At 36.3% G+C, this 27,088-nt stretch overlaps 1 protein-coding gene across 1 annotated transcript in view; it reads right to left on the bottom strand.

The window, feature by feature from the left end:
• The window catches only part of LOC107662568 (collagen alpha-1(I) chain), a 58,713-nt gene extending 32,906 nt beyond the window's left edge, over positions 1-25,807 (bottom strand). The window contains exons 1-6 of the mRNA XM_016452633.1: positions 25,799-25,807; positions 25,514-25,637; positions 5,590-5,734; positions 4,085-4,280; positions 1,788-1,919; positions 1,478-1,558 (exon numbers count right to left, since the gene is read on the bottom strand). Coding sequence (XP_016308119.1) covers positions 1,478-1,558; positions 1,788-1,919; positions 4,085-4,280; positions 5,590-5,734; positions 25,514-25,631 — 672 coding nt within the window. The 5' untranslated portion in view covers positions 25,632-25,637; positions 25,799-25,807. The remainder of the gene's footprint in view (positions 1-1,477; positions 1,559-1,787; positions 1,920-4,084; positions 4,281-5,589; positions 5,735-25,513; positions 25,638-25,798) is intronic.
• Between the last annotated feature and the right edge of the window lie 1,281 nt (positions 25,808-27,088).

Here is a 27,088-nt window from a genome sequence, read left to right as displayed (position 1 = left end):
TGGTAAGCATTAATCTGTATTTAATTTTTACAATGAAGACTACAGATATGAAAGTAATCAAATGTAAAATAACACTGGATGTGTTATTTTACATTTGATTACTTTAATTTCTGTAGTATTTTTTACCTGAATAAAAACTTACTTGACCTGAAAAACTTAGTTTCATAGCTCTCTTTATTCTACTGCATTTATTTGTGTTGTTGTTTGCAATTTTTTATTTGTTCTTATTTTATTTGATCTTTTATTTTAAAAACTGACTTTTTACTTGTGTTTTTTTTATGAAAATAAAACTCTGCGTTGAAGAAAAGTAGATTTTTGTTTGTATATGCTGTCAATTATAGTTCTTAGAAAGAAAATCAGAATCGGCAAAAATCGGTATCGGCAGATCACACTAATAAAAAATCGGAAATCGAAATCGGCCAAGAAAATTGCAATCGGTGCATCTCTAATATGGAGTCCATCAATACTTATATCTGCAGTTTCTAAGTTTGAGTCACAGCCCACAATGACCATGAATCCATTGGCCAAACAGCTCACAGCTGGCAAACACACTTGGACTGACAAGGCTGCTATAGCTCAGCAACACCACACACCATCTTTATTTGGCTTAAGAAGAGACAAAAAAGATTTGGAAAGCCCACTTGGGTTTGATATGTGATTACAGGTTCGGTTCACAGTATGTTGGACGACTTTAAGACTGTCATTTGTTTTTTAAACATTTTGTACATATAAAAACCACAAATTAGACATTAAATTCCCATCAGCCTGACAGGAAAGGTGTGCAAATACAAATACAGCTTTTAACAAGGTTTAAAATATGTTGAGTGGCAATATAAATTGACAGTTCACATGTAATGGTTGAAGTCACAATTTCAAGCAGTTGTATCCACACCAAACATGCAATCAAAATATGATTTTCAAAACACAATGCTTTTCAGCACTTTCTGTGAGTAATAACAACTCTTAACTCTAAAACTTGCTGAGATACAGTATGCATACTGTTTGACTTACAAGAAAGTATCTTTACGTTGTTTGACTATTTGCTAGGTAATTTAATGTTAATTGAATGGATACGTAATTAAAGAGTTACTTTACCAAAAATTCTGTCATCATTTACTCACCCTCATATAGCTCCCAAAATAAACAAAAAACACCATAAATGTGGTTATTTATGGGACATATTTCTATTGCTATATAGTCTTCTGAAGTTGTACAAAGCTTTTTGTGATGAAGAGAATAAACTTTTAAGCTGCTTCTTTGTTATTTTTAAAAGTGTGACAGTCCTCTTTTTTGTTCTATAGAAAAGACCACTATGGACATTCTGCAATACATCTTCTTGTATGTTTTACAGAATGTCATATGGGTTTGGAATGGCATGAAGGTGAGTAAATAACAGTATCAATTTTGACTATGAATTTGACTTTATATGAGAAGTAACTTAGTTACTATGGCACAGCTGCATAGTATTGCTACTTACAGTCAGTTTTACACTAATAGAGTCACTGTCCTCTGCTGTCTCTAATAAGTCCTCCAGGTCATTTGAGGACAGCAGAAGTTCCTGGACAGGGAAAGGGAAAACAAGGCAGATGAAAAGATGATGTATGTAGATACTGTAGAACTCTTGAAAGATGTATTTTGAGATACAGATACTGTATACACACAATAATATAAATGCATTTCCTATATTTTTTGTTGTTTATATTAATATCAGATGGCAGAAACTAGTCTCAGAAGATATCAGTGTGGGTAGGTTACATGATATTCCCTGTACAGTATGGCTCACTTACCTCTTCAGTGTGTATGCGAGGAGAGCGAGGTGGTTTGTGTCCGGTTCCGCCACACTGGGGTTGCAAAACGGCACACTGATCTCGAGCTGCATCTGGTTCTCCCATCAGAAATGCCACTTGCATCAGATCACCCTAAAGATACGAGGCAAATGAAGCTATTACACCTATACAGATGAGTACACACAACCCATATGGTCACACAGTGCATACATGCATGTCTGCTTACAGACACACACACACACACACACACACACATACATAAGCATACATGCTTTTTTAAACAGGTCATTTCGGATATGAATACATATGAATCAATCAATGCTTGGAGTCTAGATTGCAGTCCAATAATCTCTTAAACATCTTATAATACAATGATATTTGTTATGATAATGAAGTGTCGCCCTAGAAGTTGGGTAAATGCAAACCCTAATCATGTCACCTTATGACTGAGTTCAGTGTGTGAGTATGTAAATGGGATGTTTGGACTCTATGATGTCATTCTCTGAGACTCAGCCTAGACTTCATGCTATATTAACTTTCCCTGTATAACACAACTAAAAAAGGGCATTTAACTTGTGCACAGCTGTCTTAACTATACTCCTACTTCCATTAAAATGCCTTTCCTTCAGCATAACAACACAGGAATTTAATTTGAAATCCATTTTACAAGGCCAAAATAATCTCCCAAAATGCCTTTTTTTTTTTACCCCCAACCTAAGGTCTATTGTTATAATCTATAATCTATGGCCGTGTACACACCCCAGCTACAAACATTCTACATCTAGTGTAACTCTTTTTACATGGATCATTTATATGCCAAGCAGGCTATCTAAGATAGCATATATGTTTCTTGTTCATAGCGGAGACAACAAAATGTTAAAATGTCAACAATTATGTGTTTAGGGTTGTAGAAGTGACTCCTTTACTCTGTACACAGTAGCAGCAAATTAAAGTAGTTCATCCAAAAATGAAAATTTGCTGAAAATGTACTCACCTTCAGGCCATCCAAGATGATTTTGTTCCTTCATTGGAGAAATTTAGCATTAAATCACTTACTCACCATTGGATCCTCTACAGTGAATGGGTGCCGTCAGAATAAGTGTCCAAAGAGCTGATAAAACCATCACAATAAACTACAAGTAATCCACATGACTCTAGTCCATTAAATAACATCTTGTGTAGTGAAAAGCTGCATGTTTATAAGAAACAAATCCATTATTAAGACCTTTTTAAGATCAAACCATTGTTTCCAGCTAAAATACTAGTTCTACTATTCTAGTCCTATAATAATGCTTTCTCCGGTGAAAAAATGGTCTCGCCTGAATCAGGAGAAAAATATGCACAGATCAAGCACCGTATAAGCTAAAACAGTTCTAAACAAATATGTCAGGGGATTTTGATGTGAGAGACAACTGGGGACTTTTTTGCTGGAGTAAGCGTTATCATGGACTCATATTTTGGCCAGAAGTGAAGGTTTAAAGTTAAAAAGCCTTGATGGATTTGGATTTGATTCTTACAACAATGCAACAACTTTTCACTTCACAAGACGTTAATTGATGGACTAGGTGAATGTTTTGGATCATTGTGATGTTTTTATCAGCCGTTTTAACCCTCATTCTGACGGCACCCACTCACAAATCATGAAATGCTAAATTGTGGAAGAAACAAGCTCATCTACATCTTGGAGTAAATTTTAATTTTTCTGAATTCACTTCTACAAATAAATATGGCTGTCAGTATGAACAATGCATTAAAGTATTAGGAACTTCGAATTTAGGATACCTGCACTGTGGGGAAAAGATTGAGTTTACAGTTGGGGACAAAATCATGATTAATTTTATTTAATAAATTCTTTATTAAAATCATTCTTTAACTGAGTGCTACATGAAATGTTTCATGTTATGACATGCTATTTTTATGAACCAACCAATCATACTCTTGTTCAATTTTGCATTAGATATTATTTATGTAAGAAACTGTGCTGGCAGTTTGTAACAGATAGTTGCACATAAAAAATGTAAAATCTCTATCCGCTTGTCAGCAACAGAATGTCCAATCCTTCTGGAAACTTGGATGAGTATAAACGCAGATGTTCAGCTTGGGGTATAGTAACTCCTATACACTGAGAGACCCTCATCCTCCATAAACCTTACTTTGGGTTTAAGTGCCGACTGGGAATGTTTGGAGATGTATTTAGAGTATGTGTCATGTGCTGAGAGCTGGTGAGATGAAGGATACATTATTCTCATCGCACAGTAAGTGATAGGTACTACATCCTTTTATGTTTGCATACTGACCTCAAAAGGTGTCTCAAAACCCTCAATGATTCCTCCCACCATAACCAGGCCATCAGTGGAGATTCCCAAACCGTCCTTATAAGCCCAGTCCACACTCTCAACCATGGAGCAATCCACATACAACGCCAACCGGCCCGAGGAGACGCTGACTGCCACGCGGTGCCAATTCCCATCAGACAGCACTGCCACAGGGAACCTGGGAACGACAGGACGGGTTTTGAAAAACAAACTACTTTATTTAGTTTTCTTGACAGGGTGGGCTGGTCAAATCGCATGCTAGAGCTTTGGAGAACAAGGAGAGTCGTGGGAGACCAAGGAAAGCAGAAGCCATTAAATTTCCTGGCAAAACATTCAGAGCCATAACGCTTCTTGTCTGCATAATGACAAATTAGCACAAACAAGTAAAATGTGAGTGTAAAACTTCCATTTATTTTGTCCTGCAGGTGGGTAATTAGGCGACAGTTTCAAATATTAGTTTTGAGAGGCCATGAGTTAAATCCCATGCTTCATTTACACGTCTCCACTGTAAGGCTTGGCTTAAGTCTAAGCCAAATCCAGAAATCTTGGTTTAATATATCACAGAGCTCCTCAACACAGTGGGGTCTGTGCTTGTGTTTAAAATTAACCATTGGCCAAAACTAATACTTCCATGACATGAAGAATGAGCAGACGATGAGGATGGTTTTGTCATCATGAAAGAGGAACAAAGAAGGTCAATGACATTCAAAAGCAAGCAACAGAAAATAAGAGAGGAGAAGGAGAATAAACAGACTGTGGTTACATAACAGGATTCACTGAGATGTGCCTTTTTAATTATCTTTTTCCTGCCAAGATGACAGCTTTGGGACCAAAGTATGAACCACAAAATAATGAAGACCACCAAGTAATTGAGTTTTCAGATGGTTCCCCTTTAATCCCCATTTAAGAATAATTCAACATTGGCAATTACATAGACTTGTCTCATTTCCAACTTGTCTTGTCAGGAAATATGTGTTTTTTTATTAGGTGAATAACTGTTTGGATGCTCTAACTGTCTGCTTTGGAGAAATATATATAAAATTAGAGGTAAAGTGTTTCTTCAAGGGTTACTCCACCCCAAAATGAAAATTTTGTCATTAATCACTTACCGCTATTTACAAACCATTAACTATACGACTTTTGCCTCAATAAACTACTAATATGCTGCTAATTAATAGATAGTAAGGTAGTTGGTAAGTTCAGGTATTGGGTAGGATTAGGGATGTAGAATATGGCCATGCAGAATATGTGCTTTATAAGCACTAATGAACAGGCAATGTGTTATTAATAGGCATGCTAATAAGCAACTAGTTAATATAGTGAGAATTGGTCCCGATACTAAAGTGTTACCAAAATTGTTAAACTGTATATGTATATGCATTAAGATTGATACATGTACAAACAAAGTTTGGAGTGTCTAAACAGAAAAAACATAATAAAATGTAAAAAAAAAACTTTCTATGTCAGCGGGCCATAAGTGTGCATACCTGTGTCCAAACACCTGCCGGAGTGGTATAGAGAGGGTGGAGTACTGGCCTACATGCAGGACTGGACATCTTTGGCTTTCCTGTGTTACTGATGCGTTGCTGTGATTAGCCACCTGCCACAGATGATCAAGAAGGTCTATTGCTTCTGCCAAACAATTAAAAGTAAGAGGAAAAACATGTTAGGCCCATTAAGTACATTCTCAACAAAACTTCAGCTTTTTTCCTGAAAGATATGAGGGTGGGTAAGTCACAGGAGGACTAGGTCTAGCCTAGATTGCATAATGGATCCCAGAAACATCTGGTTTGGATAACGCAGCAGGTACAGATGAAAACCGAGCCTGTAAACAAAAGGCTCTGTTGTCTAGGTGCATTTTTGCAGTATTAATCATTAGCTCTGTTGAGGTCTTAGCAACTCTGAGGTAAGTCTGTGTGAGAGCAGTCACTCAGGAAATCAGTTCACCGTATGGAGAAAGCCCTTTCATTAGACGTTTAGAGGGTCATAACGAGTCAGCTGGTCTTAAAAGGTGCAGTCATACCCCCATAGTGCCCACCATTGTGTTTCCTCTTTAACATGCTCATTTCCTGTGGGCGCTGAATGACTTAATTTACAGCGTATACTGTGTGCTTGCTAATGTTTATGTGCTTGCACATATCTCATGCCCCCAGGTTGCAGGCTTGTGTTTTAGTGCGCAGCATTGTTTAAAATGAGACAAATAAATCTTGCTGAATGCTGCATTTAATCAAATGAGAGAGAGGTACTCAGAAAGCACTATTTGCAATGAGCAGATCTGAAACACACATGGCAGAACAGCTAGTTTACTTTGTGAGAACTGATCCATCACCATAAGCTTCAGATTGGAGTGCAGACTTCATTTACAAGATGTTTTAACATGCTTTTGGTTTTAATCTATGCAGTTATTACATTATTTATATTATTTATTTCATATGCACTGTGCTATTTATCATTAGTATTTAGTATTAATTTATTATTATAGGTTTGAGTTTTTATTTATGTTTTTAGAATGATTATTATCAGGTTTCTGTATGCTGCTGGCCCTGAGAACAAATTTCGTGTGAGGTCAGTTAGATTTGATTTCAATGTTTTTGAAAAAGTATAACATTACACATGATTTATTTGATCAAAAATACAGTAAAACCGCAACATTGTTAAATATAATCCACATAATCCTTTAGAAAGAATTCTAATATGCTGATTTGGTGCTCAAGAAACATTTATTATAATCAATGTTGAAAACAGCTCTGCTGCTTTATATTTTTGTGGAAACATGACACATATTTTCTAAATTCTTTGATTAATAGGTTCAAAAGAGCATTTATTTACAAATAAATATTTTATAACATTGTAAATGTCTTTCCTGTCACTTTTGATCAATTTAATGCATTCTTGCTGAATAACACTATTAATTTCTTAAAAATCTTACTGACACCAAAAATATGAACGATAATGTACATACAATTTATATTATATATATAGTATTTGTACCATTTTGAGTAAAATAAAATATGGTAAAATCTAAAATCAATCATTTTAAATATTGCAAGTTTGAGGTAAAACAGCTCTATAACGTATACAGTATGAAAAATTGATATTTATTTTGAGATCTGTGAAAGTTTAAATTAAATAGTGTTATTAAATTATTAGTATTTCTAATTTTAAGTGAACGTCAGATGACAACGGTAATCCAAATTTAAAAATATGAGAAATGAGCATGCAAAATTACATGAAATGACACTGACATCAGGCAAAATAACAAAACTATGCTTATGACTGCTTCTGCCAACACTGTTAACAAGGAGGAGAGTGAGTCAACAGGTTAAGCGAGGATTCTGATGACTGAACATGCACATGAAGCACAGCTGATTTACGCACTGTGTAACGAGCACTGCAGGACTGCGAGCCTTTTTCCGGGAACATGTAATTGCTCCAACAGGATTACACATCCCCCTCTTCCCTTACTCTCCCTTGGTCTCATAGTAAACACATTCCAATGTGAACATGCTCCAAACTTTCACCAGATTTGTTGGTTTCTCGCATCTGAAATTTTGGCAATTCTTAATCAAATTTTCTTTAAATAGAGATATATTCTTTAATGTACTCTTTTTGCTGCAATATAACAGTTCTAAATGGACAGCTACATTCTACGTAGCACTCCTGACAATTTCATGGTGGTTGTCACATTATTTATGGCTATTAGTCAAGCTGTAATTTCATGCTGGAAACACATATGCAGATCCCTATCTGGTGACACAGACTAAAATCTACCTCCCAAAACACTATGATTGTTTCTGAACCATTAGCCAACAATATTAACCCATACATGAGCTATCCAATGGAAATTTGTACTGATATTCTGAGAGAATTTGGCTTACTTCCTGTACTTACAATGATATATCAACAAACTGAGTCTGCTGGCTGAAAGTCTGAAAACAAAAGAAGTGATTTTCAGGTTAAGAACTGCTTTAGACTAACAAAAAAGATCCATAAATACTGAGGATATGACATCGCGCTCACATTAAAGCTCAGATGACTTCAGTCCAGATGTGGAGATGCTGTCATCTTAAATTACATTGGAATAAAAGATCCTACAAGGATATTCCACTCATTTAGATTATAATCTAGAGAGCTGGTTGGAGAAATGTGCTTGTGAAGCATCATGGCAACATGGTATCATTTATCAAAAAACTCTGAAAAAGAAAGAATAACATGAAGGAGAAGAGAGAACAAAGGGAACTAGACAAAGGATACACTCCTTGCTTTCAGGAAAGGTTAAGGTTAAACAGCTCTTACTCAAGTTCACTCTAGCAAAATGACTGATGCATTTTCCCTCAGTTTCAGACGACACAGAAATGACAACACACATAGAAAAAAAAAAAAACACAAACCAGACGCCTGAACCGTTCTTTCTTGAAACACGTGCACTCATAAACTACCGCCATATCCTGAGGGCACCATGGTGTCCGTGTTTCAAAACACGGCTTATGTTCAAAGCTGTGTTTATGACAGGGAAGATTGATTTGGGGGTCACACAATGCATACTGTCTGAATACTTTCTGTGAATTCTCATCAGTCAAGCATTTTCCATATAGACTCAGGCCTACTTCTGTGGCAGTGGTTGGGAGAGCTTGGACTAAGCCAAGGAGAACATTCCTCGAGGACACATCATGTCTGCAAGCCGTACGACTGCCACATGGATGTGCAACAGAGTGGATAACAGGGCTTTTCAGTGTAGCCACAATAAACCCACTCAGACAAAAGACAAACTTCATTAATTACAAGTTGAGTTGGAGTGGATAGTGTGCTTTGAAGCTATACGGCTCTTATCATTCATAAAATAATAATACTTTAAAAAGTAATACAATTAGAACATAGGAAAGTTAATTTCAATGTTAAATTATAATATTAATTGATTAAATTCATTAATGTTAATTTCCTTTTTGCTATTCAAGAAAAGGTAACTCAATCAAATAATCCCTTCAATAATCTGCTTCTTCATATTTTAACCCCATGTTGTATTCCGGTCATTTTGACCCAGAGAGGTTTTTCATTTTTCTTGCTTACTGACTTTGCTCACCTCACACAGGGTATAACAACTTTTTTTGAGAATTTTTGTACAATTTGGGAATTTTCCCCCCACATTGTTACACTTGTAGTGTTCCTAGCCTAAAATGACCAACCTTCAAAAAAAATTCTTATCAATTTCTCATTATGACATATTATTACCAAATACTGGATTCAATCTTTATATCAACTTGTTTTCTTTCAATTAGCACAGGTTTTTCTTTTCGGAACTGATTGATTGTAGGCTGATTTATCTGTGCTGCTGCATTGCCAAAAAATGTTTAAATAATGTTTTTTTCACTAAAACTCAGATCAACGAGGCCTGTGACAAATCATTTGCCAAAAGATATACAGAACCTTTGATAATTGAAAAAAAAGGTGACAAAAAGAATGAATCCAAGATTTGGTGATAATGCAGCATAACGAGATTTAAAAGCAATTTTTTGACCTTGAACACTAAATTAGGTAAAGGGTTTTCAGCAAAGGGTTAAACAACTTCACTGTCATTTAAAAGTAACTAATATAAAAGCACCAAGTACAAAACCACTGTTTCATTCCCTGCCAGCACCTCTATGTGATGCATAATGAGAATAATTGATCAAATGTCAGACAACTATTTGAATAAGGATTGTTTGGCATTCTGTAAGTAATTACGGCATATGGTAATAACTTCTCCGTGGCGTCTCAGCAACCATAACACAGAACTAGTACTGTTTTCCAAGACATGCATCAAAAGCCACAACTGCATCTCAAATGAAGGCCCCTTCATCTCTGCCCATGCCCTGCAGTGAAGACCCTCACGATTATTCACACGTGCTTGTTGGTTTCTTGAGAGACAAACAACATTTGTGGTAAAATGTGCAAGCTCTTTTCCAAAGTACAGAGCTGCATGGACCACTTGGAGAGGTCAAGTTGAACTACACGACAGAACGACAAAAAAAAAGTGTGGAAAGAATGTGCCAGAGACAATGTGACGGAAAGATAATTTGAAGGCAGACGAATTAGTTGTTCTGCCCTGGTAGTAAAGTCTGCTTCTCTCTCATAACTCTCCTATAATGGTTTGTAGTGGGTAGAAGAATCCGTCAGTAGACTAATTTGAAATGAGATGCTGCAGGAGGATTGACCTAAAGAATAAAAGCAAAGCTCTTACGGTCAAGCCATAAATACAAGAACCACAGACAGTTTAGAGTTTAAAGGCAGATGGAATGACAAGACTGATGCAAAACAGTAACCTTTACATAAGAAGGTGAAATAAATAATATCCCATTGCAAGCATTTAAACTCACATGAGTAAAATACCAGAAGGATGAAACCCACTAAGGTCATTCATTCTCTAGAACTCAACGATACGTGCTACAAGAAAAACAAATAGCAAATGCTTTAAGTATGGCATATTTCTGCAGAAAAGCTTAAATGGGTAAATTCAAGATGCCTGTATACTAAAAGTAGCATATGGTCAATTATGAATGAAGTAAAGCATCTTCCTCAGCATATCCCGTGAAAGCAGGCTAGATTTGCTCCTAAAAGCTCAATACACAGTGCCAGATGTGGATGTGGGAGGTGTGTTCAGACACCGCATAACACTGGCACTCAGGGACTATGTTGATGGATCGCATGTGCAGACGCTAAATAAAATCCAGAATTAGCCACAAGTTACATCATGTCACATGCTGCATCCATGAAGCGAAACTTTGATCGCAAAAATTAGATACAGAGCCACTACAGTCCCTGAAAATGTTTTTCATCTTTTACTGTAGTCTGGGCTTCTCAGTCTTGCTGATAACAGCAGGTTGTGATGCTCTACAGAATTAGTACAGAATATCAGGCTCTTCAGGAAAGTGGAGGAGAAATATAGAAGGTGGATGAGGGAATTGTTTGTTAGACTATTGTTTGATTTAACATGTTTAGTAGCGCTGTTTTGCAGGGGATCAGTTTAGAGACAAAAAGAAAATGTATCATGCTGACAATGTGCTTTCCTCCGTTGTGAAGTGAGAATGAAAATGAATTTTAAATTTAAATTTAAATTCCTGACATTGAAACAAACAGGAGGCAGAACTGCAATTCGTATTGTAATTTTAATTAGAATTACATTTTAGACAAATGTTGGCTTAAGTTTAAAAAAAAAAAATCAAAAGGTTAAAAACAGACATAATGATAGAACAATTTTACATTTACATTTAGTTTTATCCAAATTAACCAACAAATTAAGGAAAATAAAGTGATTCATCCTAAGGAGGATGAGGAGAACAGGCTATAAAAGTAATAAATTGTGAAGAATAAAAAGAACAACATGTAGAATAGTCACTTTAGGTCATTTTTAGGGTTCTGTGAGAAGGTTCTGGTTGTTGAATCATCCAAGCAGATGTTAAGGTCCAGAAGTCATCTCAGCTGGACCTACCAGGCAACTGAAAGAGGGTTAAAACTGCCTCAGAAAGACTGGATTGATGGGCTGTGATACAGACTCCATGAAAGCTCTCAGAGGAGATATGGAGATGAGAAACCAGACATGGAGCTCATGTTCTGAAATGCAGGTGAGAGGGCAGAGGTCATATTGATCCCATGGGACACAATGACGCTTTGCAGTGATGACTGATAAGAGGCAGTTGAAAATTCCCAAAATGTTCTGCTCTCGTATGTTACGAGATTGGGTTCACACATTTCATCAAATGAGAAAAACATCTGCTTTACAGGGTAAATTTTACTTGAATACAGAATATTATACAATCCCACTGAGCAAGCAGAACATCACACCCCTGATCATTGTGAAAACTCTTCATTTGACTTGCCTATGAAAACCTCATGTCATTCATTTTTTTAAACATAAAAGGATTTTCATGCTTTTGATTATGTAAGGCAGTGCCATAAAGTGAATCAACCAATCTACCAGGTTTTTTTCTGATGTGTTTTGTGAGTTCTGATGTGAGTTATTCTAGTAGAGCTGGTTTTTATATAAATTATTTAAAGGCTCCCTAGCTTATATGAAAACACAAAACTTCATCCAAAGCAGATTTTGTTTCTATAGTGAGCACGAATGTCTTCTACAGAAAGAGCTTATGGATCTGGAGCTTGTTAGTGGATCAAAAACAGAGAAAAAGAGCAGCAGACACTGCTACAACAACTTTCAACAAAACTGGGATTTTAAATGCAACAAAATCAGTCTTTGCAGACAAAGACAAATGCTTAACCTTTTTTCCAAGTCACAACTACATTACCCCTGCATTTCTTGGAGAACTCTTCTTCCATATGGAAGCTGTCGCCACGCTCTACCCCAAGGTAATGGATTATTTAGCCTTAACCACCCCATATGAGGTCATATCAGGCTCTGTCCTTGGCGAAAATGGTTGATTTCCAAGAGTAATACACGTTATCAGCTGATATCCGCCCTGGGCCCCTTTCGCCTGGATCCTGTGAAGCTCCATAATCGGGGGAAGCAGAGTCGCCTGCCACAGCGTCTTCCCTCCAGGATAGCATTAAGCTAATGGCACGGGAAGGGCTAGAGGATAGCTCATTTACTGTACCCCAATTATGTAGGGAAGCCTGAAGAGATTGAGGTTGGATGGCATAATAGTCAGTGATTAAAGACTTCCCCTAACCTGCTGAACCGCCACATGGGAAGAGCACTGCTTCTTAAAAGCCCAAGATGTGGTCAGTTTGATAAACTCTAGGCCAAATTCGGCTTCCACAGAGCAGGTGAAGGGTCTAATCACCCATGGCTGTACTCTGATAACAAATTCAAGGTAATAAGAAAACATCATTAGATTAAATTTCCAGTGACTTAATAATAATCTTACCTGCTCCTAAACCTGGGATATTTGCTTTATGCAAGGTAAATAAGGGCTGTGCTGAATTCATTAGGACTGTCTAAAAGCTCACACGTGCTTTAACATATTTTTTTTGTTTGTTTCTTCGCTCTACTGCTCATCTGGAAAATGAATGAAAGATACCAGGCTGTAAATAACGGTCAGGATACAGTGGGGCAATTTGTCTACTGGGTTTCAGTGGGAACTCAAACTCAAGGGAGAGGAAAAGGAAAGAGGCACCCAGTACAACAGAACATTATGATATTCCACTTGGTATATTTCTTGCTTCAGTTCTGAAAAATAAAATAAAATAAAATGAAATTCTGGTAAATATTTGAGGGAGGTATTCAATTTGATTACTTTTAAGTATGTGTTCTGTAGCAATGGCATTTCTTCGGGGCAAGCCTTTTCAAAACACAGAGAGACTTGTTAAGTCTTAGGAGTTAAGTCAGGCATGTCTAGAGTTCTGTTTAACCTTCTCGGATTGGTTTGAATTGACAGCGCTTGGCAGACTTTGACTACAGAGAAAAAAGGCAAGTTCCTTAGGGAATACTCTGGAGCAAAAGCTCAAAAGACCCATTCGTTCATCTGCCAAGAGCTTAAAGGATCATTAAATATCAGCTTTCTTGTCTTAAAATGTGAGAGATAGTGAACTCAGTGTATCTGAACTGGGAGGTAGTACTCAAGAGTGTCAGCAGTTTAAAAGTGATCAGGAGCAATTCTCTAATGTGACATGCACAATTGCACAAATGAGACAGTGATAACAAGGAATATCCTTGAATCCTCTTGGTAAGACAATGGATTTAAAAGAAAGTATGTATACTGTGCACTAGGGATGCACCGATACCGATACTGGTATCGGGCCCATTATCAAGCTGAATTTGTTCTGACACAGTTTAACTCTGAGTTCTTGTCATATTTTATACCATTTTAGCGAATATAGCGAATAAACTGTGATAATGTGAGAAATGTTGAAGGTGTCTGAATAAATTTTGGTTTGTATTTGATAAATGAAGTTAACCAACTAACATTACACATACTCTTTGGGTTTCTGTACCCAATATTTTAAAAATTTAAAAATGCAATAAAAATATTGGTATCGGTACTCGGTATCGGAAAGTACCAAAAATAAAAGTATCGGTATCAGGCGAGTACTGGAAAAAGTGGTATCGGTGCATCCCTACTGTGCACACACAGTATGAGCATGAAATGGCCGACTAGAATTGTACATTCAGTGAAACTTTCAGCTTAATTTTCATACTTCATGTAGTACACTGCAAAAAATAAGCTGTATGCCATTCTGAACATATAACTCCAATAACTAAATATTAGCAGCAGGTAAACCATTTTTCATATTTCACAGATATTTTCATGACTTAACCCTGACTTGACTTGATCCCTCCACTTAAACTGTCTAAAATGTAATGTCCAAAACCATGAGAGGCACAAAGACATTGACAACGTCAGAAAAAAAGGATGTATGTAGAGCCAGTCAATACATGTCTATCTCAAAATGGACACTTGTGAATGCTCATCTGCAGACAACAACAGGAGACAGATGACTGAAATTGCTTCTGGTCAAATTCTCCATGGCTTATTGCAAACATGAATGGAGGTAATCACAAGGTAAATATGCATTATTGTTGAGGTCAGACATCTCTGTCTATCATAGGCTGTTGTCAAATATCCATGTCAAACCTTGTCTTTGTAGCAGCTATCCAACCATAAAATTATTTGTCTGCTGTTATTTCAAAGATGTCTAAGACTAGAAACATACTCTACACTGCTGTAAAGACCACCTTAGACCAGCATGAATTTCCATTCTGGTTTGATGCTGGTGGACAAGTACAGCCATGCTGTAAAGCCATTCAGCAGAAAAAAAATGTTGGTTGACCAAGGTGGTCTTTGTGGTGAAGCTGGTTGACCAAAGAACTGTTGCTTTGACAGCTGACCTGAAAGAGAAAACTTTCTGAAATGCAGACCATTTATGCTAATGTCCGCTATAGCACCTCCCGCTGGAATGCAACACATACTTTTGTTGTTTTGAAATGTGCTATAAAACATTATGGGAAGAAAAATTAAATTGAGCTTGTATTAGGTTTTTGTATCTTTTTTTTTTACTCAAAACATTTTTAAACTCAAATTCAATTCAAATTCTACAGAATAATTTTATTTTGATGCCATATAAACATACATGTATAGAGGTATATATTCATTCATGCAGTAATGTATTTTTTTCAATAAACTATTGGCTAAAAAACTTTTTAATGATTCACCAATACTGAAATTATGGCCAATACCAATTATAGCCAATATTTAAATTTTCCAGTACAGCCAATTACTATTAGACCTGAATTCAAATAATGATCCTAAATATTTTGTTTAGGGGACTAAACCAATACATATAGATAGAAACAACTGACGATTGTTTCACCTTTTGGCTTGTGTTGTGCTGAAGTTGGATGTGAAAATTGAAATCACCATGAACTTGTGCTTTTGTGTTTGTGTGCATGTGAGAAAGTGTGAAAGCCCATGAGGGGGAGCGGTGTTCATCTGTAGGTCAGGAGGTGACTGCTTGTAACCTGTGTTCTGCACCAGATGAGAAAAACAGAGAACACAAGCTCGCAGCAGACCCCTGATGCTACAGACGCCTGTAACAAGCTGAGCAGAAACGTTGAGCATGTCTGAAAGAGAATGAACGATGCCAGTACAAACACAGCACAGAAAACACTACAGAATGCCAGCGTTCACATCACGAAAATATAATATTAATCAGATGGCTAGGTTTTCACAAAATCTCACATAAAGGGCTGTTTTATTTGTAGGAATCTTCCAGAATAAATGAACATTGGCAGCATGATCTCATTTGTATTCGTAGACCTATAGAAGTGATTGGGTTTGTGATCTAACATGAACCACTTGTATCAACCTATACTTAAACAAACAGACTGACAGATACTTCGAGGAGATCCATCATTTTGAGGACAAGTCCATGCCTCTATTTTGAACATGAGCCAACTAATCATTTTTTCCCCTAAAAAGCAATTTGGGGAATATTTATGTAGCTTACCGTCTACGTCTATACGAAGCTTTGGGAAACAGAACAGATCCTAACATGAACTATGATGCGTAACTCAGCAAAAGACCTTTGTTGAGGTTTGGCGGACACAAGACACAAAATGATAGCCAATAAATATATAGAGAAGCCTTTGGGGAAAATGTATATAATTTTCAACATCTCAATGCCCTTCAAGTGTGATTGAGGAGATCTACGAATAGAGAAATATTGTATATGTCATTCCAAAACATCACTGTGTTATTTTATTTTACATCACATGCAATCACATTCCAACCAGACTGTAAATATTAAGTTACTGAGGCAACCTCAAGTTCAGTGTTCACGCTTTCTGGATCTGACTGAACTTCATTGGTTAAGATATAGGCCTGTCGCAATAATCAATATATCGACTTATCGCACAATATATGTACATGACCTCAATAATTTTTGGTGACGCAATATATCGCCCATTATATACTTAAAAATCCGTCACCGTGTTTTTTACATTCCACTTGCGCCTGTGTCTTTTGCAGCTTCTCGTACATAACGTGGTGTAGTTGGTGCTAATTCAAATTTAAAAAATGCTTCTACAAAAAAGTTTCATCTGAAGATATGGCCTTTTTAGGGATCTGTGCCTTTTTGCATACAGACATCTGACTGCTAAGTAGTGGTTGTGTTTTTCAGCAATAGTGTGCACCCTTAATTTACAGAGAAAAGAAGGTCCGGGAAAAATCTGTAGATGGAAAAATCTCCATAAAAGTGCATTTTTCTTTTTTTGTACTTGTTACTTTGCACTTTATCTTAGAAAATGTTTATTTACTATTTAAGGTATCTAATATTTTGATACTTAATTTCCATGATCTAAATATTCTTAAAAATTAAAAGTTTGTTGTCATTTGGAAGTGTGTATGCCTTCTTGCATTATTATGCGGTTACATTATGATTATATATTCAGTGGCATAAAATGGTCTTTAAAATGACAATAATATCGCTTATCGCAATTATTTCTGGGGCAATATATCGCACAACCAAAAGTTGTTATCATGACAGGCCTATTAAGATAACACTTACAACTCCAATGAATCCACTTTGTTCTTAACAAACTCATTTCTGTGACATCTGGGTCATCCTTATCACATAAAAGACCAGTAAAAGGGCAAGACAACACCAGAAATTGCTCCAACATGGTTGTTTAGTGTCTTGTAAAAAGCTCTTGTAAAATTTTTACAGGGTTTTACCGTGCTGGGCTGAGACTGCCCCCCACCACAGCCAGCCTTCAAGTTAGACCTTCAGTGACCAAACAAAAGCAAGAACCTGGACCAGCTGGTAGGCGAACGTCTCTTTTGACCACAGCATCTGTGCATTGACAGGCTTTAAACTGGTCAGAATCAATAACACTCAACCCAATATAAGACCGCAAACCACTCGCAGTCTGAAGAAACTTACGTCACGTTCACACAAAAACATCATGATGAAACAGAGTGAAATATGGTATTATGACTGAAACAACACATGCCCTTAGTGAATATTAAAGTATGATATAGGCACACACATAACATAAGCTAATCGTTGACAGTCTTCTTTTATAGATACTTATATTTATAGATACTCTGCTTTAATAAACATTTAAATCATGTTTACCAATAAAAAAATAAAAAAATCGTAGTCTACTTAAATTTGTGTAAAATCTCTCAATTTGTATCAAATAAAATATGGTGTCAACCTGACTACAGTCCAAATTTCCCATTTTAGTGGAAATGTAATCCTGCTGGTTGACATGACATAAAAAGTTTGTTGCATGAAAATTCAGACTTACAATGACTTGTGAATAAATAATCACACCTTGCTTATCTGTTTGGGGATGAGACGTTTCAGAGAACTGAAAAGGGCTGAATATGTTTCTGTTTAGTGGAGTATTTGTTGTCTTTTAGCACACTGTGTGTAATAAATGCTTTTACGTCTTTAAAGTGTGTTTGGAAGGCATTATATTTTATGAGTGTGAAACAACAGAAACACATAATTTAGTGATCAAATTATTATAAAGTTGAAATGCATAATAAAACACAAGTTTATCTAGCTATCCACCTGATGAGGACATAATTGATCTGATGAGGACTTATAGTACGGCTTTTCCTTAACATATCATGTCCAAGCGAGTAGTTAACCCCCCTGGATTATTGAGTCAGTGAGTTGAACTCGAGGACTAAATCAGTCTGATTCATGACTGATTCATTTGTGAGCAGTTCAACATTTGTGAGCAGAAAAAAAGACAAGAATCTCTCATTCAAATCTGGTTCATTTTTAAAGGGATACTGAAAATATATATAATGAAAGTATAATGAAAATTCTGTCATTAATTACTCACACTCATGTCGTTCCGAACCTGACGTTCCGACATTAGTTCATAATTTGGAACACAAATTATGATATTTTTGATGAAATCCGATAGCTTTCTGACCCTGCATAGACAGTAATGGAACTAGGGTTGGGTATCGTTTGGGTTTTTTCGACCACCTGGATTACTAAATTGAGCAGAAAAAAAGACAAGAATCTCTCATTCAAATCTGGTTCATTTTTAAAGGGATACTGAAAATATATATAATGAAAGTATAATGAAAATTCTGTCATTAATTACTCACACTCATGTCGTTCCGAACCTGACGTTCCGACCTTAGTTCATAATTTGGAACACAAATTATGATATTTTTGATGAAATCCGACAGCTTTCTGACCCTGCATAGACAGTAATGGAGGTACCGGTGCCATATTGGTACTGGGTTTCGGTACCCAACCCTAAATGGAACTACCATATTCAAGGCCCAGAAAGGTAGTAAGGACATCATTAAAATAATGTGACATCAATGGTTCAACCTTAATTTTATGAAGCTACGAGAATACTTTTTGTGCACAAGGAAAACAAAAATAACGGCTTTATTCAAAAAAAAATTCTCTTCAGTGTCAGTCTTCGACGCATGTTCAGAAATTCTTGAATAAAGTTATTACTTTTGTTTCTTTGTGCACAAAAAGCTTCATAACATTATGGTTGAACCACTGATGTCACATGAACTATTTTAACAATGTTTTTACCTTTCTGGGCCTTGATCGTGTCAATTGTGTAGATGTTGCTGCTCAGAAAGCTCTCAGATTTCATCAAACATATCTTAAATTTGTGTTCTGAAGATGAACGAAGGTCTTACGGGTTTGGAACGACATAAAGGTGAGTAATTTTTTGGGTGAACTGTCACTTTAAGACTTTATAATAATGATAGTAATAAAAATAATACTAATACAAATGCAAAACAAGAAAAGAAAAAAGAAAAGAAAAGGTTAATTTCTTCACAACAAATGTCTTCAGAACCAGTCGATTTGACTTTAGAACATAGCTGACCTAAGTTTCCACTAGAAAACCTGTCATTATTCAAGACCAGTCAAGCAGAGAGTATTGAGATATTTGACAATTCACAAACAAGCAGAGACCAAAAAAAGACAGTAAAGAAAAAATGCTGACAGCACGATGGTTTTATCATTTGCTATGAAGCCGTTTTTCTTGCTTGTCATAATTCAAACAGCAAACATTAGTCGTGAATCTAAAAAAAAATCTCTCAACATAATTAGAGGCAACTACAAACATCATACTTAGCATTGTGTCAGTCAAGGCTAAAGATTACTGTCCGCTACACACTACAGCATATCAGCATGCCAAACCAAACCAAACCAATCCATTAACAGCTTCACCTTATAAGTTAACACAAGCTAATTAAATCCACCACTGGTTCTGCACAGATATTATAATCAGAGGTTCTTTAAACAGCAATGTGTGTGCCATATTTGGCCCATATGTTCCAACGGGTTATTTATTTTCCCAGATTGGTTTGTGGTGATGTCATTCATAGTGCCCACAGGTCAATGGTCCCCAGTGTGTGCCAGTAGAAACAGGTTGTAATGTCGGCTGAATAGTCCAATACATGAGTGTGTTTAAGTACCCATGAACAGCATGACATCATCTGGCATATGTTTCAGTACGGAACATAAGCAGCGATGTTGGGGCTGCTATTCTAGTCTCAGATACCCACCTTTTTTTTTTTAAGATAAATTACAATATCTTGATAGTTTTAAGGTTTCCCTCCAGGCAAAACAGTGCCAAGAGCACTATTATGTCCAAATCTGCAGCAAGCCTGCTCTTGTCAGCCAGCCAGCAGACAGGCACTACTCCTAACTCAAGGCGGGTGTTTTCCTTGGATGCCTGAGATTTGTTTTTTTCCAGCCTGGATGCGGGAAGCCATTGAAGCTTTCAGATCTGTTTATCAAAAGACAATGTTACTTTCATAAAGAAAAAGAGAGACAACAATGGAGAGTGAGTGTAGTGTACCAACTTTCCCTTTCTAATGATTACAGATGCATAAATCATATTGATGCCAGGTGTTCTCATTATTTTTCTTCCTTGCTAACATAATATTACCATGGTTTCTGCTTCACTGTTTGGATCAACAGCCATTTGAGGAGACAAAGCACCCCGTGATGTGTCATTACAGTCAGCTGTGCGTTGTTTACAATCTCAAAAGGCCTCAACAGGAGTGTCAAACCCACAAGAAAAATGGTCATATTTATGGCATGTTTATATCTAGACATCCCATCTGAATCTCACAACCACTGCAAAGCTCTTTGGACATAAAAAACACCAAAGAACCTGATTTGATGATTAGGCTATTTCTTGATTTATAGTTTTTCCCCCCAGCTGTCTGTCTGCCTGCCTGAGTGTAACGTAAGTGGTAATACATTACGAATCTCACTGGCCTGCAGGCACTAAGGGGGCCTCAGAAGTAAAAGGTGCAAACATCGAATCAAACCCCCTCAAGATGACAAGGACAAAACCTGGCAGGTTCACGTTAACGCAATCAAAACAAACCCAAAAGAAGATATTTTGAAGAATGTTTCAACTACTTTTGTCCATGCAATGAATGGGGTCCAAAAGAACATGAACAAGTTTCTTTTAGTCCATACTGATTTTCATTATATGTTACCCTGGACCACAAAACCAGTCATAAGTAGCACAGGTATATTTGTAGCAATAGCCAAAAATACATTGTATGGGTCAAAATTATAGATTTTTCTTTTATGCCAAAAATCATTAGGATATTAAGTAAAGATCATATTCCATGAAAATATTTTGTAAATTTCCTACCGTAAATATATTAAAACTTAATTTTTGATTAGTAATATGCATTGCTAAGGACTTCATTTGGACAATTTTTTTTTTTTTTGCACTCTTAGATTCCAGATATTCAGCCAAATATTGTCCTATCCTAACAAAACCATACATCAATGGAAAGCTTATTTATTCAGCTTTCGTACGATGTATAAATCTCAATTTTTAAAAATGTACCCTTATGACTGGTTTTGTGGTCCAGGGTCACATAGACAAAACCCCATTTTTTAAAGATATCTTCTTTTGTGTTCCACAGAAGAGTCATACAGGTTTGAAACAGAATGAGGTTCAGCACATGAGTACAGTATTTTCATTTTTGGTGAACTATCCCTTTATGACATCACTGAATTCAATCACATGGTGGTCACATGGTGCAAAACTTACAGTATCTCATAGAAAGACAGAGACCAGAGTTTTTTAATGTGATGTGAGAAAAATGCACTTAATAATATTATTAAACATTTAAGTTAATCAGTTAATCTGAGGCTTGAAGAAACTATTAAACTCTGGTTAGTAAATAAGCACAATCCTTCATCCAAGATTTCAAGACTTAGCTACAGTATGTTATTCATATAGAAACATATGGTCCTATTTTCCTTTATCCTCAGTCACAACAATCCTGAATTCAAAGGCATTTAATAATAAATACAATGGAAAAGACAAATGTTTGGTTTTTGTTATCCAGCATGTGATAATCTTGTGTTTTATGGAAAACAAGAGCATTAGCCAAATATGATCTCCTACAGGGCTAATATATAAAATAATTGTTTTCATAAAATCATTGCGATCTGTATGATGTCAAATAACCTTATGGGATTACCAAGCTCGTGTTTGTCATCGCAGCAGTTTGTGCCGTGTGAAAAGCCATGAAAAGTTTGTTTACATGCACTTTTCACACACCTCCATGGTGGGCAGCATTCACATGATGTCATCTGTCAGAATCATTGGCGATCATATTTTCATCACATTTCCCAGTGTGTTTTGATTTCGCTAAAACAACATAACCCACATGAGCACGACCAGTTTTATTGCGTTGGCACAACAGCTATAAATTTTTTAATAACCTGGCATCCACCTCACAAAGACAAGTGCTAGTTATAAAGCTAAAGTACCTGGAGAGGCGTTGTGGGTGCATGACATAATATTCGGTCTGAACTAGAGCCCGACCAATATGGGTATTTTGGGGGCCGATACCGATACTGATATTAGGGAGTAAAAAAAGGCCTCCCTTTTTTTCGATAAAGAATATCAGCCAATATTCTTTGTGTATCAGGGCTCTACAGTGTGACCATTTCAGTCGAATTTGCGACTGAAAACTACTGCGTGCGACTATGAAATAATATTTAGGAGCACCTGTGCGACTGACCCGATCAGCATAGGCTTAGCATAGGCAAGGCTTAGCCTTCCCCTGGCCACAGGGACTTGGAGCAAAAATGACACTAAATTGGACAAAAATGCCCCTGTACAAATAAATTAAATATTTAGCACATATTTTTTATAATCCTACTGCTCAAAATACCTGGGATTTGCTCTGCTGGACAAACTACGTAATTACACCATTTACAAGCATTTTATGTTCTGTAAAAAAATGTTCATCAGCCGATAAAATCGGCAAAACGATATATCGGTCAGGCTCTAACCTGTGGAGCTTAAATGGGCTTTTCATGGCACGCTGTAGCACACCGACTCTCAGTGATTACATTCACTCTTCAGCTGGATTTAATAAACCTGGTCATCTGTCAGTCTGACCATAAAATCTGAGCTCATAAAGCCAAGTCTACCTTTCTGTAGGTTTGCTGAGATCACCAGAAGGTTGATTAAAATAATTAAAAAGAAAAATGAGCTAAAACTAATAAAGTTTCTTAATGAGCCCAAGGTGTGTGTGTCGCGGTTCTGGGTTTTACAAGTTGGATGAAACATGAGCAAACAGGCGTTTGGTACCTAACACAGTCCTTGTGGTTTGTTAAGATTACAAGCTTTATACACTTTTGGAGAAAGTATAAAGGAACTTGAGTAGTTTTAATGATAGAGATCAACCGAAATCGCTTGTTTATGACCGCTATTATTTAATCAGTATAACAAACACTTTTTAAAATGATTTAGATTTGCTTTCTGCCACACTAAAAACTGAAAGATCATTATACTACTAACAACAAATATTTACACATTATGAATATTTCATGATTTGTATTTTTTCTTAACAATAATAATAATAATAAATATTAATGTGATATGTATTTGTGTAATTATATCTATACAGAGCTGTTTTGCAATCTAATTTATTTTCTGGTTAATGCCAATTAGCCTTTTTTCAGCCAACAACTGATATTAAAATAACATATATGCATAGCTGTATTTGTAATGGTCACAAATGAATCTAATGGTCACAAATTCATTTTCTGATCAATACCAATTAGCCGATAATTGTTTTGTTTTAGACGATAACCGATATTAAAATTATATTAATTAGAATTACAATGAAATGTTGAAATTAATTAATTTAAAAAATAAAAATGTATACTAAAATAAAAAAAACTATACTATTTTGTCTAAAAACAATCAATTAAAGTGAAAAACAATCATTTTAAATGCTACAAGAAGGGCAATGAGCATGCATACATTTGTATGCAGTATTGTTTGACATATATTCAACATAAAATAAAATAAAAATGTATTGATATAAATATATCCTGCATCCCTTAATGGCAATACTATAAAAAACTGGGCAAGGCAAAAAATAATAATCTAGTTGCTAGTATGGTACTAGAGAAAGCAAAAAGCTGATTATTTTGCAATGTTTGCTGATAAAGCCCTGGGGGACATTGCAAGTTTACCAGTTTTGACTAAACATGCTCCCATTGTACAAATCAAGCATAAACACAATTTAATTGCAGAAGTCAAAGAACATTAGGTTTAACATAAGCATCATTTGTCAAATCCATCTGCTTGTGCATAATGCACATGCAAAGGAACCTTTTGCCAATTTTAAAGAATTCAGAAATTAATTAATTTCAATATACATTTGTTTGAGGAGATGATGGCATCCTCAACCTTCTCCCAAGATTGCTGGAACTAATTGCCCTCACATCTGCCACAAATCTGTTAAAACGTGTTTGGACAAAACAGCAAGAACGGGTGAGGTGCTTCATGCAGCAATCACTGTCCAGTGTTTAACATGTGTGTGCCGAACTTTCTACCAGGACTCTGCTGTTCTTCGGCTGGTTCTTCCCTGTATACGTTGATTGACAGATGTCTCGTACATTCAGCGGTGAGTAATCCCAAACCCTGATTATTTTGCAATGTTTGCTGATAAAGCCCTGGGGGACATTGCAAGTTTACCAGTTTTGACTAAACATGCTCCCATTGTACAAATCAAGCATAAACACAATTTAATTGCAGAAGTCAAAGAACATTAGGTTTAACATAAGCATCATTTGTCAAATCCATCTGCTTGTGCATAATGCACATGCAAAGGAACCTTTTGCCAATTTTAAAGAATTCAGAAATTAATTAATTTCAATATACATTTGTTTGAGGAGATGATGGCATCCTCAACCTTCTCCCAAGATTGCTGGAACTAATTGCCCTCACATCTGCCACAAATCTGTTAAACGTGTTTGGACAAAACAGCAAGAACGGGTGAGGTGCTTCATGCAGCAATCACTGTCCAGTGTTTAACATGTGTGTTGTTGTGTTTTCTGACTTGTTATTTTGTTTTCGAATTTGTCATTGTGTTTTCTGACTTGTTATAATGTTTTCTGAATTGTTGTTGTGCTTTCTGAATTGTTATTTTGTTTTTTAGACTTGCATTTGCGTTTGTAATTTGTTATTTTGTTTTCAGAATTGTGATTTGTTTAGCACTTCTCGGTCACCGTACAAAATAGTTCATTGCTGAAGTACCTGCACCTGCTCCTATATACAGTAAAACTTGAAACAACAGCGGCTCCCAGAGGGAAACACTGAACATCAAACATATTCATAAAACAACATTTACAAAAATTTACTTTCAACATCAAGACAATAAGTTAACATTTCCTATGTATGCGAGACAGTTTATCTTTCAATCACTTATTTTAAGATCACATCTTAGATTAAAAATGCAATACAAAAGTTAGACTGGATTTACCATTTACAAAAAAAAAATATTTAAACATCCAAATTAGCAACAATGGCCAGTCAGGCACCTTGTAACGCGCTATTCTCAAGAAGTGTAAACAAACGAACATAATACTCTATTAGGTACACTAATTACAGTAATTAATTACATTTTGACGTCTTACCTGTCAGCATCCCCGAGCCGCTCTCCACATCTGGTGCTTCAGTTGGACCGCTGTCCAGGATGGTGGCTTTTACAAGAGTAAATAAAACAGCTGTCCACAGTACTGACGCGAGCATCATTTCTGCCTAATTTATGAAGCAGTAAGACAAGCACTATGATTGTTCATCGCATTTTAATTGCTTAGAGGTTAATGAGAACGGTCTGAGGACGTTAATAATGGAGTGGCGCCTGTCTACCGTTGAAGTTTGGCCGCTTTACCGCCGCGCCTCAGCGTCACTGTGCTCACCTTGCGAACACCGCGCGCTTGCCGCCAGATACCCTCATCAGTTCAGTATTTGCTCGAGGGGCTCCGCCCACACCCTCGCCACAGGCCAATGAGAAGCAGCATCTCAAGACTAATTAACATCTCAGTGCGCGACAAATGGCTGAGGAGGACTGCGCTGGATCAAAGTACTAATTATGAATTAATCAAATAAACAAATAATGAAATAAAAAATGTAACATTTAAAAAAATAGTAATACGTCACTAAATAATATAAAAATAACATATATATTGTCATATAGGCTACATTACATATGACAATATACATAAACTGTATATATGAGTGCATGTTGCAGTGTTTTAGTGCAAATATTTTCTACTTGTGCTTTAGTTTATGTACTAATCTAGTTTAAATGTATGCAGATGCGTCATGCCCGTTCAAAGTATGGGGGTACGTGCCCCCTCAGATTTTTGAGCCAAGTGGATTTTGAATGCAGCTTCCAAAAGACAAAAAATAGCCGAATAATATTTTGTATATTTGATACAATCACACCAGCGTGATTAGAACGTTCAGTGCGTCATATCTTCAGCTGTTAAATTCAAATCTGCGTTCGCTGCCTGGCGCTGAGCCAGACACAGACGCGTTTTTACAGCACTGCGCATTATAACCAATCACACGCGATGCTGTTGAGCTTATGAATGCAATGACCAATCAGAGGTGTTCCGATTAGTCATCGCTAAAATGCTGGAGGTTTTTGTTCGCTCGCTCGCTGGCTGAAAACCTCTTTCTGGCGAATTCTCTGTCAGAAACAACAAAGTGCAGATGTGTGTATAAATAAGATATTCATTTCACAGTGTAAACAGCTTCAGTGATTTTAATGGGAGTTTTTGAGAGTGCTTGAACTCTAGGCTGTCAGTGAAAATGTTCTTTGATAATGTAAATGTTCTTTGCTCTCTTTCTGTACAATGAAAGTGTTATGATTAGTAGCCTAACTTGCAATGTTTTTATTCACATTAACTTTCAATGTTAAATTCACATTAAATATAAAGTCAGTCGTATTAAAACTATGTTATGCCATGACACCCATATCTGTTACTTAAGTAAACAGGTTTTTATGCATAGTTAATAGACTTATTAGGCTACTTTGACCATCGCTCTCTATAGATCAACTAACATAAGTGAGAATCGAGATATTTCATGATATAGTTAATGCGTTTGGGAATGTTTTGAATAAAAAGGAAAAAAATAAAATAAAACGAGTGCTATTGCGGCTGCTGTGTGTCACATGACGACCCCCACTCCTGCCCCCCCAA

The sequence above is a fragment of the Sinocyclocheilus anshuiensis genome, unplaced genomic scaffold (genome assembly GCF_001515605.1).
Source record: "Sinocyclocheilus anshuiensis isolate Anshui unplaced genomic scaffold, SAMN03320099.WGS_v1.1 scaffold457, whole genome shotgun sequence".
Taxonomy (NCBI): Eukaryota; Metazoa; Chordata; class Actinopteri; order Cypriniformes; family Cyprinidae; genus Sinocyclocheilus; species Sinocyclocheilus anshuiensis.
The sequence above is the reverse complement of the archived record's forward strand: the minus strand, read 5'-3'. Positions and strand labels throughout refer to the sequence as shown.